General features: G+C 41.9%; 1 protein-coding gene across 1 annotated transcript; it reads left to right on the top strand.

Moving 5' to 3' along the window:
- Nucleotides 1–497: 497 nt before the first annotated feature.
- Nucleotides 498–5,078, top strand: LOC122410546 (leukocyte elastase inhibitor A-like). The gene is made up of 10 exons (XM_043418748.1): nucleotides 498–645; nucleotides 885–1,063; nucleotides 1,148–1,345; nucleotides 1,594–1,804; nucleotides 3,191–3,417; nucleotides 3,679–3,876; nucleotides 4,032–4,173; nucleotides 4,259–4,333; nucleotides 4,433–4,540; nucleotides 4,627–5,078. The coding sequence occupies exons 1-10, from the start codon at nucleotides 636–638 to the stop codon at nucleotides 4,734–4,736; spliced, it is 1,458 nt and encodes a 485-aa protein (XP_043274683.1). The 5' UTR covers nucleotides 498–635; the 3' UTR covers nucleotides 4,737–5,078.
- The last annotated feature ends 7,652 nt before the right edge of the window (nucleotides 5,079–12,730 follow it).

Below are 12,730 nucleotides of genomic sequence, written 5' to 3'. Positions count from 1 at the left end.
TCTCGGTGATAAACAGCGGATGGAAGAATGAATTTTCTTTTTTTAGATGAACGAGACTGTCACAGTGGCTTTGAAACACGATGATAGTTTCTAAGACGCAGAAAAACATTAGATCAAGTGTTACGGAGCTAAATTTGTGGAATGTATGTGTATAGCCAAATTCACAAATACGAGGAATAATTTTGAACGCAAAACTGTTTAAATATTACATCCATGCACGGTTATGAAAAACTTCAATTACAGATAGTGAGCCAAACAATGGAACGCGTAAAGAAAATACGATAAAAACTCCATTTGTTTTCCACGACGCCCACTAATCCATCTTAGCTTACGTCGAGTTATAGTTAATTTTATATTTTTCATTTGACATTCGTAAGTATTGGGTCGTATTTCTTCTACCAAAACTTCTTATCGTTATCTTTTCGCTCACAAATATTTGTTGACTGTTACTTCGTTTTTGCGTCTAAACATTTTCTACGCCCCGTGTCTTGGTTATAAAGCCAATTTTTTTCCGAACTCCGAGACACATGATCCCAGAATTTTGATCTTAACGCTCGTGCATAAGAATCTTTTCGGGATAAATTCCTTTATTTTTCGTTTTTATTTTGCGCTACAGTTTGTACTTGGAATCGAAAATGCGTTTACGTAAGTAATAATCACTGATTGATTGTCTTTAAAAATTTTGTTTCTTTTCAAAACGTGTTAAAAAATTTAGTTTTTCCCAACTTCCAGTTGCTGTTAATTTACTCTTTTGTGATATTTTTTTTTCTTTTTCAAATTTGTGGAGAATCCTTTCGTTCATGTTGTTGAAAAATTCGATTTTTTCGAACTCTCAACTGATCTTTTATTAATAGATTCTCAACGTCGTATGTTCTCTCTGTTAGTTTTACCAATGGGAATCCTGATTTTGAACATCGCAGCTACCGTAGCGACTATAGGAAAGCTGGATGATATTTTGGCCGATGATTCGAATGCAACATATCCGATGTTTGAGGGGTACAAAAGGAGCGCCATCCGCCAGGTGGTTTATGGTTTGAGAAGGTTCTGGGAAGTGTTTCTTAAGGTACAATTTCTCTCGAATTCATTTTTTCGGCTTGAAAAATTACTCGTTCCATTTGGATTTAAAATCATTTATTTTTTCATACAGGAATTCATCAATGCTCAGAGCTTTATTGATCGGCGTCGACATTTTGTTGTTTCTCCGTTTGGTGTTTCGATATCTTTGACTATGGCAGCAGCTGGTGCGCTCCACGATTCAAAATATGTAATCGAGGACGCTCTTATACTTCCAAAGGACGAAAAATTAAAAAGAGTCGCTTATCAGGCAGTCATAGATCAATTCAACGTGAGTTACAAAATATTTCTTTACAGCAATGAATGCCCATTCTTTGAATAGTTTCCAATATATTGCGAATTCCTTTTTGGAAAATTAATTCTGAAAAACTGGTTACACACGTGACAGCTTTCGTGGTTAATTTTCTTTTCGCTTGACGGTGGAACCCAAAGGAATTTTTGAGTCGTGCATTACGAAGCTGCCAATAAAAATTTATGAATATCCAATTAGGAAACAACGCAATTAAAAATACTTTACAGAATCACACAACGATGCAGCTGCGTGTAGCCAACAGCGTATTTGCTCCTACGGACATCGACTTTAAACCCGAGTACGTTGCCTCTTGCAAAAGAGCTTATCGTTCGTCGGTACAATATGTCGATTTCAACAAATCTGCCGAAGTGATCAAACTCATCAACAATTTCTTCACGGATGAAACACACGGCTACGTCGGACCAATTCTCAAAGAAGGTAAGACCATTTTTCTTATTCTAACAAAGAAAGTCACCTTACTGTATCCCCACAAACTGGCTCAAAAGAATTACACTTTGCAGTTCACATCACAGTATAAACCCTCACAAAAAATTAGCTGCCCACTCGTATATTTAAGGGGTGAAATTAATTCATAAAAATCGGTGGTTTTCTCGTTTTTCACTTATATCTTCGAAACTAAAGTAAATTCGACAAAAGTTCAAATGGCAAATTTATTTTTCTGTACTCAGCAAAAAAATGGATTGAAAATTTGTATAGTTTTTTCTATTCATTTTATTTTTATAAAAAAATGTGTTTTTTTTTGTATATTTTTCTTTATCTTATCGTTGAATAAATTTTTATTTTACCTGAAAATAAAACAAGATTAGAAAGCTTGTCAAACAGAAAATGTTTACGTATACAAATAGGTTTAGTATATCCAGGTATGACGTCCTACCTTTGTCTTAAATACTCATAAACCATTTACTTCTAATTTAGTTTAGTGCATTCATTGTAGTACGAGCGAATAACTATCAGGCTCTAAAAAACTTTATTTCATATACATTTCTCCATTTTATTTACTAGACTAGCAGAATAGAAAACCCATGTTTTTATCAGTTCTTTTACCTTCGCAATATGGAATGTATTGATTACTCCTTAAAGAAATGTGTGAAATAGAAAATCTTACTGCATTATGAACGTATTATAACAGCTAAGTCACCACAAATCTGACATCATGGTTCCGAATTATCTTTAAAACCAAACGTCACAGGATTTTTGAAGAAGCTCACCTCATGGTTTGATGAAAACATGTTATAAGTTTGAATCTATAAAGATTTGTTGGGTTTGAAAAAATTAACTTCCTTTAATGAGTACTTGAGCCGGAAAAAAAACCAATGCAGATTAATATGATTGAATTTTAAATCGGAATAATTAGGTTCAATATGGAAAAGTAGAGAAGAATGTACGAAAAAATACGTTTCTAGGAATTATTATTATATAACGATTTTGAAGAATTATTTTCCCCTCTTAGATATGCGAATGGGTAGCTAATTTTTTGTGAGGGTTTATACTTCGATGTGAGCTATAAAATATGATTTTTTCGACCCAGGTTGTATGGATACAATGAGGTAACTTTCTATGTAAGGAATGCAAGGAAATGAAAATTGTAAATCTTATGGGAACGTTGAAACATTCATTTATCACGTTTCGATGCAATAGTTAAAGAATAAGTTGATGAGAAAAACATAACGCAATCGAGGGAGTCTAGTCGTGAACATTTACATTTCCCTTTCATTCAAATGACTTCTGTTTTGATTAATCGAATAATAATTAAATTCTCATAAGCAGAAGATAATACAATTTTACTGTTTTTTTGTGTTGCAGATGACATCACTGGAAATATGACTAGTCTTCGTCTAGTAGAGTTGAACACCCTGTTCTTGAAGGGCACCTGGCTGCAAAAATTCACCACGTGTTCCTCGTATGGGTGTCCACTAAACATACCTATGAAATTCCCATATACTTCGATACCGCAGATGTGGACAAAACAAGTGGTCCGTTATGGAGAATATAGTAAAGGGGACGCAAGCTTCATCGAACTTCCATTCGTGGTAAGTAAACTCCTTATAAAAAATGAGCTTGATGAAATTGTAGATGAATTAATAAAGGATAGAAATTGGACTTCATTTCGTTTTGAATTGGAGCCCAAAACGTATTTGCATTCTTAGGCAACAAATAGCGGTGTTTGCTTTCAACCGAAAAGTGCATGGAATAATATTAACTTTTCATAACGGTTGGAAATTAATGAGAATATAAATAAAATTGTTTTCATCGACTCTACTCAACTTTGCTCGTGATGTGTTTCTGCACAGAGCGACGATTTTGAGAACAACATGAGCATGTTTATTCTGCTACCCCACGGAAAAGAGGCATTGTTCTATCTCGAAAAATATATTGATGAAATTCGTGTCCTAGAACTTCGTGAACTCAGCAATTACAGAACCGTCAATATTCAGCTACCAAAACTTCATTTTCAAACTAGATTTGGAGTCAACGAGTCTCTACGACGAGTGAGTACATTGCTTTTATGAATCCTGATTCTTCTGTCACAGGATAGAAGATTTCACAATTTCAATCTGATCCTATTTTTTCTAATACGAAAAATTTTAACTCTAAAAGCCGAAAGTTATTGAAAATTCAATCATCTGTTTTGCAATTTCGACAGCTGAATATGAGCAACTTGCTGGATTGGCGGGCAGGAGAATTCCAATTTATTGCGAAAAAAACTAGATTATTCATCAAGACATTTATACAAAAATCATACATCGAAATTAATGAGGACGGAGTTGTGGCGACCGCAGCAACTGGTAAAGTTCAATATTTATCATAATTCCATTTTGCCCTCATCAATTATTATTGAGATTTACATTTTTAATTGAATTTCTCCACCAGGAAAAGTGCTTCGTCCAACAAGTTTCTACTACGCTCCTATTAAAGAACTATTTCAAAAGCGGCCCGAGGACCGGGGTAAAAATCTGTGATGTTTCAATATTGATCAACACACGTTCCAAAATTATTCTTTCGCGACTCGCATTGACGAGAAAAATAATTTTTTTTTGTTTTTAGTCGATTATAACAGTGTGCGAATCGGGTCCAGTAGTATGTCGCTGGCCGCACCATGGTGGGCGGAAACCAAGATCTCTAACAATGGCAAAGAGGCTGATGCACAAGATAGTAAAATCATTGTTTGCCATTGGGAGCTCCCATTTCGTATATGATCAAGAAAGTAATACGTTTTATTTTTCTCTAATTTCCAATAGAAGAGGAAGTAAATTTTTTCGCCACCCATCCGTTCCTGCTCATTATCGCAACGATGAATAACAATCCTGTCAAAATCTTCGCATCCCGGGTCTCAGTCTTTGACCAGTAGTCACGTCGGCTGGACCATGATGGATTCGGAAGAGATATCCGCAAACGTCAAAGCTCAGACAATCGCTGCGAAAGAACTTCCAATCACCAGCATACTCATCGGTGTGAAAAATGTTAAATCTGCGCTTTTAGAAATTGGTAAGAATATTTGTTAAGCAGACTTATCAGACGTGCTCCTCAAACGTTAATACTTGACAGTAATACCGTTACTAAAAAAAAAAAAAAATACATGATAATAATAACTGATAAAATTAATTAGTTCGTAGAAGAAAGTCACGTCAAAAATATAATTTTATAACAAAAAAATGTATGTTTTACGATTATGATTAAAAATTTTGAATCATTGGAGTTTTGTTGGATTTCATTGAAATTCTTTACTCAAGTATCTCGTCACATTCCCGCACAATTACCGATACTAAATGGTCTAGCTTCAAATTTTCGATGATTCCATATTCAAGAATGAATATCACTAACCGCAACGCAAATTATGCTGACTTCATAGTTCGAGGGTAGGTAAATGGCGAAAAACTCAATTCCGAGTGATAATAAAAATTTTGGGGACTTATTGAAAAGGTAAGAGAAATATTAGCAAAAAATAGCGATGGTTTTTCAAGCCTATGGTCGCCTCGAGATCCGTTGTATCTTCAGCTGGAATGTTCGAAGTATGATGGAGCGGGATGTAGAAAAAGATAGGAGGCAAATAATCGTGTAAGGAGAATGAGGCGCAGATGTAGGTGGTCCCGGAGGAGCTGATGACCAGAATCTTATTCGTGAATTCAGGAAGTCCGATGTTTGTGCCTATCGGGAGTCAGACAATCAGTAGGCGGAAGAAGTTAGTCTCCCTGGGTTTTTCTGTGTTGGGCAACGTGCTTAGGGTCTCAGTGTATCATCGCTGGCCTCAGAGATCGAAAGAGTGAGTGAGAGAGAGAGAGAGAGAGTGGAAGTAAGAGGAACGTGGCGTCGAGAATGGAGCCTCACTTATACAGTAGCCGATGGAGAGAGACTCGTATAGAGGCAAGGAAATCTAATTGTCGGTCTTCGGCGTAGCTGGGCGGTAAATTGCAAAAATAAACACGCGTCCGTGCGGTATCTATAAGCCGGAGTGAACGAGGGAGCCGAAGAATCAAAGAGAGAAGCGAAAAAGCCGAGAACACATAAGAGAAAGAGGATGAGATTGTGAGAGGGAGACAAAGTTAAGGGGAGCTTCAGTGATAGAAGAAAGATAAAAGAGAACGAAGAGAAAGAAAATGAAGAAGAAGAAGAAGAAGAAGAAGAAGCAGGAGAAAAAAGAGAGACACAAGACTCGCGCCGCCACCGAGTCCTCTTCTTCTTATTCGTCTTCTTCGTGCTTTCTTTTTCACGTCCTGGGGAATGGAAATACTAATTCTGCGGAATACGGTGGCTGGACTGCGGTAAGCGCCAGCCACTGGCTGCACCGACCTCTTCCCCAAGATATACGAAGGCCCTCTTGTGAAGAAGTCGCGCACGCGGACGATCACGGTACTCTTAGGATCGTCTTGGTGTGGGTTGTGATTACCTGGGGATAATTACAGTCGACGTGCGCGCTTGGCTTATACACACGACGTCTGAGAGGGTGGGTGGTGCTTGTGCTCTCCGAAGAGCATTACGGACGTATATGTCGCTTACTACTCTGAATAAACCAGAAAGAGTAAGTTAAAGGAACGACGGAAAAAGAGCTTTTAAGTGTGTTCGATGTTGGGGTAGTGGCTTTACGTGTGCGCGCGCCACGCCATCAAAAAGTATCCGCGTATGCGTGAGCTTCGAGCTGACTGCCGCATCTCACTTTCACACTCACAATCTTTTCTTTATTTTCTGTATGAGAAGACGAGCGCGCTCGTGTGTGTGTGCTTGCCTGTGCGTGTGCACCGGGCAATCTTTCTTTTTTGTCTAATATTCCCTTGGGACTGGCGCCATTAAATTTCACGGGATGGGAAAAGGTGCCCGGGCGGGTTAAAATGTTTATTTCCTGCTCGCAGTAAAGCCAAACACGAGCCAAAATGGCCACTGGAGATCATTGGATCGATGGCGACCGTTCGAGCCGTATGCGAGAGCAGCGAATCTTGACTCCGTGTTCGTGGAACGCCATTGCTTTATTCTCCTCCCTCCCTATTTCACTCGCTCGCTCCAACTCCGTCTCTCGCGCCGCGCCCCCCCGCCCTCCTGTGCACACGACTCGTGCTGCTTTTGTTTATTTTAATGAGAATTTATTGCGGTACCCTTTGACGCGAAGGCCTGACGAATCGACTTTCACATTTTTTTAATATCACACAGACGGCACATGTTTCGACGGTCACCAAACACAATACTCGGGTAATAGAACCTTGAGCAATTGTTCTTCAACCAAGTAAAGTCTCGCAAACGTAGGGATAATGAGACGCGGGAGGAAGGAGAGAATGCCCGTATGGCCTGCTGACGAAAACAGCATCGTTCTTCAAAATGCAGTGCTTCCCTCGAAGAATAATTTCAGTCGAGACGAAGCAAACTCATTATACGGAGGGATAATTCGAGGAAAAACTTCATCTCGAATAATATTGACGAGTCTGAAGATACAGTAAAAGCCATTATCTCCTGTCACCGAGAATTCGAACGACTGAGAAAATCGAACCATCAACCGGATGTGCAGGCTCCAAGTGATACCGTCGCAAGGAAAAAACACCAGAAGCATTAGTCCCCCACGATACATCGGGAGGCTCCATACTCGCTACGAATAACGAACGACCCAAACCGACGAGAGATCAGCCATTAATTTCTTTTCGAGAGAGAAGCATAAAGAGAGAAACTTATATTCTTGGATAATGTGCGTATCACGCTCCAATGCCTCCCCCGTTTCTTTCCTCCTTCTGTCATCCTTGTTCTGCAAGCCTCTTCGCTACATCCACTAATGGCCACTCTTTGATGACAAATATCGGGTCTAGAGGAAACCTATAAATTATCCGGAATAAGTTACGTCTCCTCTGTACCCGTCTTAAGGGTTCTGGATGCTCTTCCTCCCCGTAGACGCCCACCCATAATTCAATACTCTTCTTGCCTGATAAGACGAACGGCTCAAGCGAACAAGTATAGGAAAAAGGTGCCAGGCGCGTACAGCTCTTGTATACAGCCAACTTTCCGGATGGAGGCTCATCTGGGTGAGCGAAAAGAAGAAAAATGTCAATGATGGACCGAAACGATTGATCCGAGTCAACTCTCAAATCAAACTTCAGAAAAATAACAGCAGCACGAGAGACACGTGGATGTCACGCGCTTGCTAGTGTACCCGAGGAGCTGTCGTTGCGCAGTAATTTCTGAACCCAAACGGATCAACGAGTCAAATTGACGCGAATTTGGACTCGATTACAGGAATCATGATTAGTTAGCGAAATAATTGAAGCGTGTGGCGGAATGGATATACGCCCGGAAGAATCGCCTCGTAATACCTCTTCTGCCAATTCTCGTCTGGAAATACAGCGTGGTTGTTGGATCGGACGTCGGTTGACACACACAAAAAGCATCGAAGTTCCTTGATTAATAACACGGGAAGAAAAAACGTGGCTGGTTCCGTCCCGGCGCTTTAGAGTCACCCGCAGTGACAGAGAGAGAAGGAAAGAAACACGAGAAACAGTGGCGATGAGATAAATTCGATGTAGATACGTCTATGGAAGGGGAGGAGAAGGGCGAAGGGGCCGAAATCGAGAAGAAGGCGTTAAAGACAGGATACATTCCGCCTGCTGGTTCCGGTATTGTTCGCGTTAATAGCCAGCAAGATACAGAGAAACGACGAGAGCCCTCAGTGGCGAAGTGAGCATCGTCATCCCCCTGATCCGCGCATGGATGGGCGATGGTTCGAAAGGAGTTTCGATTATCTCGATCTCGCTGAATTCCGCAAATGAAGAAGGGCCGAAGAAAGGCCTGAAAGAATGAGAGAGGATCGGGTGAGAGTTTGCGTGGGGTGCGAAGCTCATTGTGTTCGAGGCGTCCAAGAGGGAAACTCATGCTTCGGGTATTTACGTAAAAGAACACTAGGAGGCGAGCATTGTTGTGCGGAGCCAGCTCGAGTGAGCAGCCAATTGATGAAACCCGTTAAAAACAAGCATCTTCATGAACCGGATGCGCTCCATCGTGATAACAGTTGTGATTAACAAGCCTCGTCGAATTTTTGGCTTGATCGAACATCCCCGCAGTCCAAATAGCAGCGACCCGGACAACGATTCAGCGAACGATGCCGTCACGTTTCATCTCGTTGAATGAAGGTGTAAATTAAAAATAATAATAATAATAATAATAATAATAATAATAATAAATACGCAAATGGGTCATTTTCACCCTCCACACAGCTGCTCCGAGGCCTCTCGATGCTTATCCAATCACAGCCAACTGCTCTGGCTCCGCTCGAACGACAGGATACATTTACGACAATGTGAGGAGAAAAAAATCGCAACCCTTCAGAATTCCACGGTATCGTGAGTCTACGTATAAAATCTATATCCACAAGTATAGATATGGGAGTTGGGTACCGCGTTGAGACGCACTACTCGTTGCCGGTACGAGCCCCATGCGGAGCGCTGTAAATAAAATCATCCGAACGAGTATTTACGTAGACGCTTACGGGAGAGATAACGTGCCTCGCAGCTTCCTTGCCTCTTTGGGGTGCTTGGCTTATGGGCTCCTAAGTTATCCAATGTTATGGGACATTTCGGCATTTCGAGGATGGGCGCGTGTCTCGTGTCGCTATATTGGCTCTGCGTTACATACACCGTCCTGTGTGCTTTGCTTCTAAATGCCCATACCCCTATGTACACCTCGCTGCTTACCTTCTCCAATGTTCGCCAGCCTCGTAATAGACGAGACGGCTCACCAGTTTCGAGAATCACGAGGGTACTACTCGAAAGCGAAGCTATTCTTTTCCAGGAATAACGTCACAGTTGAACGATATACTTTAGTATCGAATTTCATGTGAGCGCACGGATTTTTTAGGGAGTCATCCAAGCAAATAAAGAGCTCGATAAATGTAGTAAAACGGTTAATTTTCTCGCAAATGTCCTTTCCAGTTGGTATCAATATTTTAATCAAGCACATCAGTGTCCTACTTTTTCAAAAGGGGCAAATATCATCGGATTTTCACAGCGATACCAAAGCTCTCGAAAAATACCAAGCAATCGCATCACCTTAATAGAACTTTAGACGCGGTTTCGTCCAATCTAACCGGCCACCCCGATCCTCTCTTCGTTTCCATTATCACTGGACGACGAAAGAGCCAACTCCATAGAAACTCTCTTTTTGTCCGAGGAGAACAATGACGCGGGGCAATAATCGTCAGCTGAAATTGTATAGCTTTGTTAGTTTTCCCATACCATAAAGGAGCTGCGGAGGTGAATTCCTAGATCAAGGGAGAAGTATTTTTTATGACATTGGAGATACGACTGGAGAGCAAGATTTCCATTTACTCGAGAATTCCCTCTTATGTCCATTGTTGCGGCATTGGTGATTCATACGAAGCTTATGTCGCATCTTGAAAGAAAAAGAACAACTTTGATTTCATCAATCGTAATATAGACTTCGAGCGTAGAAGAAGTAGAATTGATTAAAAAAATGTAAATAAAAAAGAGAAGCAGTCGTCACTGCGAGACCATGAAGAAGGCAACAATCACAGGCAATTTCACAACAAAATCACAAATCTCCGGTCCCTCATCGAGCAAAGAGACGTCTGCTTGTGTCGGTCACTCGCGGCCAAATGTGCATAAACATCAAGATGAATAAAGTGCGTTTAATCGTTAAGTACTGAGGCTGAGTCGAGTGGACTCGAATCGATGCTGTAATTCAATTTCTTAACGAAGCAACCGCGAGTACATATAAGAGCGAGGGAATGGGACCGGAGAATTAAAAGATCGAGGGATCATTGGTGCACGTTGGTCCGGTACGCGATCGCACGGATCGTTAATACCTCGAGGATCGCATCGAGTCTCACGAACGGCGAGAGCCAAGGAAAGGGATATTTTGTTTTGTTGTTTTCGAATAAAGAAAAGTTTACAACGTAACTCGCAGCAATAATGTAGTGTACGGTATATAAGCTTATATTCACCAGTATAATGCACGTAAATATTAAGGGATCTATATGTCTGTATATATAAATGTATTAACGTGTGCGCACGTATATACAGTATTGAAGAGTCGCTGGAAGGATATGCCTGGTCGCCTGGCGCCTCTGCTTCGCCACCCAGGGGATCCCCTCATTATTTGCTGCCACGATGAGCCTTTATTAGCAGTTATCCCGTTTGGTCTCGAATCTATACGTTCGCATAATCATAAATTCCGCGTTTACGGTTCGCGTATCTTATGCAAATGAGACGATTTAATCCTCGCTGATATTTCAGGGCGTTTTTAATAACCATGATGTCCGACGTGTGTGCTATGGCCATACGATGGTCATCGGTGAATCGAGAATCTCATTCTTTCCATTTACTTTCTTTATCTTCCTTCCTCTTGCCCTCGGTCTCGCTGCGCGCGCGCGTTTCCTTTGCGGGCATATGTGAACGATCAATTCCCGTCGATTCATCGTCTTGGATTCCTCGATTGGCACGACGACAAACTCAGACGAGGGGTTACTCGAGGTGGTGCGCTGCCCTCGCGCGTGGGATGTCCCCCGCGGTCTTTTTTCAACTTGCGAATTATCCGCAAACACACGCTCCTCGATTCACTCGCATACACCGCGCCATTTTCCCACGAATTTTCAAATTTTACGTACATTCTACAGACTCGTCTCCAAGACCCTCGCACGCTCATTATTCGAACGACTCGCATTAATTAACCGATACCAACGATGCCAGAACTTTAGCAACCTGCTTCGACACCGAATAATGAAAACGTAACGCACTCGTTTCTCGTTGCTTCAATCAACTCTCCACCATCGCTATCTCGATCGTCTACACTGGCAAATTAGTGTTTGCAAAAGTGGGCTCAATGCGGGCGAGAGAGCTTTGAGACCTCCGTGGAAAAGAATAAGTGACTCGACGTAAAAATGTTGAGCTTTGACTACAGAGGATAAACAAGACGCGTGGGGCAGTTAACCGGTGCAGTTTTACACGTGCTTATGATGCGTACATGAATTTTCTACTCGCGTCGTCGTCGCCGTCGGTCTCACCGTCGTTTTCGTCAGCGTCGTTGAGAGACAAAAGGCAAAGTAATCATAGCTTGAAATTATAATAACCGGGCGGCTTTGCACGTTGCTCGCTGAACGCACTGTTTGTCACTGTCGTACCGGGTGAGATCTCGCTCTGCTGTCCTTCCTGGCGTGTATACAATAACAATAAGTAAGTTGCCGCCGGGGTAATTTTCAGCGTTTAAGGGCTCATCCAATTATCCACGACCGGTGAAAGCGACGTAGACATCGTTGTTCCCTTGACGCACGCGCGAGAAAAGCTCCCGCATAATGTGAAAAGGGCGCGTGCTGGCTCGAGTGGTAGTTTTCCTTCTGATACCAAGTGTGTCCTGGTATACGAGTGACCGTATGAGAGGTTTACTTTAAAACGCACTCGCACGTATACGGACACATGCGCGCGCGAGTCAGCGACGTTCGTATAGCGCACACGTTTGTGCGAGCAGGAGACGTGTGTATGGCACACGGGAAGGGAGGCGGCAGAAAGGCCTCTGACGACGACGACGACGAAGACGACGACGACGACGAGTGAGGGAGAAACGCTGTTTCTGGAACGAAACGAGAGGGTGTGACGATGTACAAGCTTGTTTTGGATTAACTCTGTAGACAGAGGCGAGACGCGTTCAACGCGAAATAAGCGAGCTAACGTATATACGGGCGAGGAAGACGAGCCCGAGTCAGACCGGGAGATCCCCTATGCTTCAGGATATTACGTAAGTCCAAAAAAATTCTGGACGAAAGCAAAGCGGATGAGAAGGCGGGGGAGCCGGCTGATGGGAGCCAAAACCACCCCGGAACGCGGACAAAGGCCAGAGCTTTCCACCTCAAACGATAAAGCCGAA

The sequence above is a fragment of the Venturia canescens genome, chromosome 5, assembly GCF_019457755.1.
Source record: "Venturia canescens isolate UGA chromosome 5, ASM1945775v1, whole genome shotgun sequence".
In the NCBI taxonomy this organism is placed as follows: domain Eukaryota; kingdom Metazoa; phylum Arthropoda; class Insecta; order Hymenoptera; family Ichneumonidae; genus Venturia; species Venturia canescens.
Note: the sequence above shows the minus strand (reverse complement) of the source record. Positions and strands in the feature narration are given on the sequence as shown.

Excerpts from the sequence above, each read along its gene's own strand:
- LOC122410546 (XM_043418748.1), top strand. Across the intron at positions 1,064-1,147 it reads TCTGGGAAGTGTTTCTTAAG|GAATTCATCAATGCTCAGAG; the intron begins GTACAATTTCTC and ends TTTTTCATACAG. Across the intron at positions 3,418-3,678 it reads TCATCGAACTTCCATTCGTG|AGCGACGATTTTGAGAACAA; the intron begins GTAAGTAAACTC and ends GTTTCTGCACAG.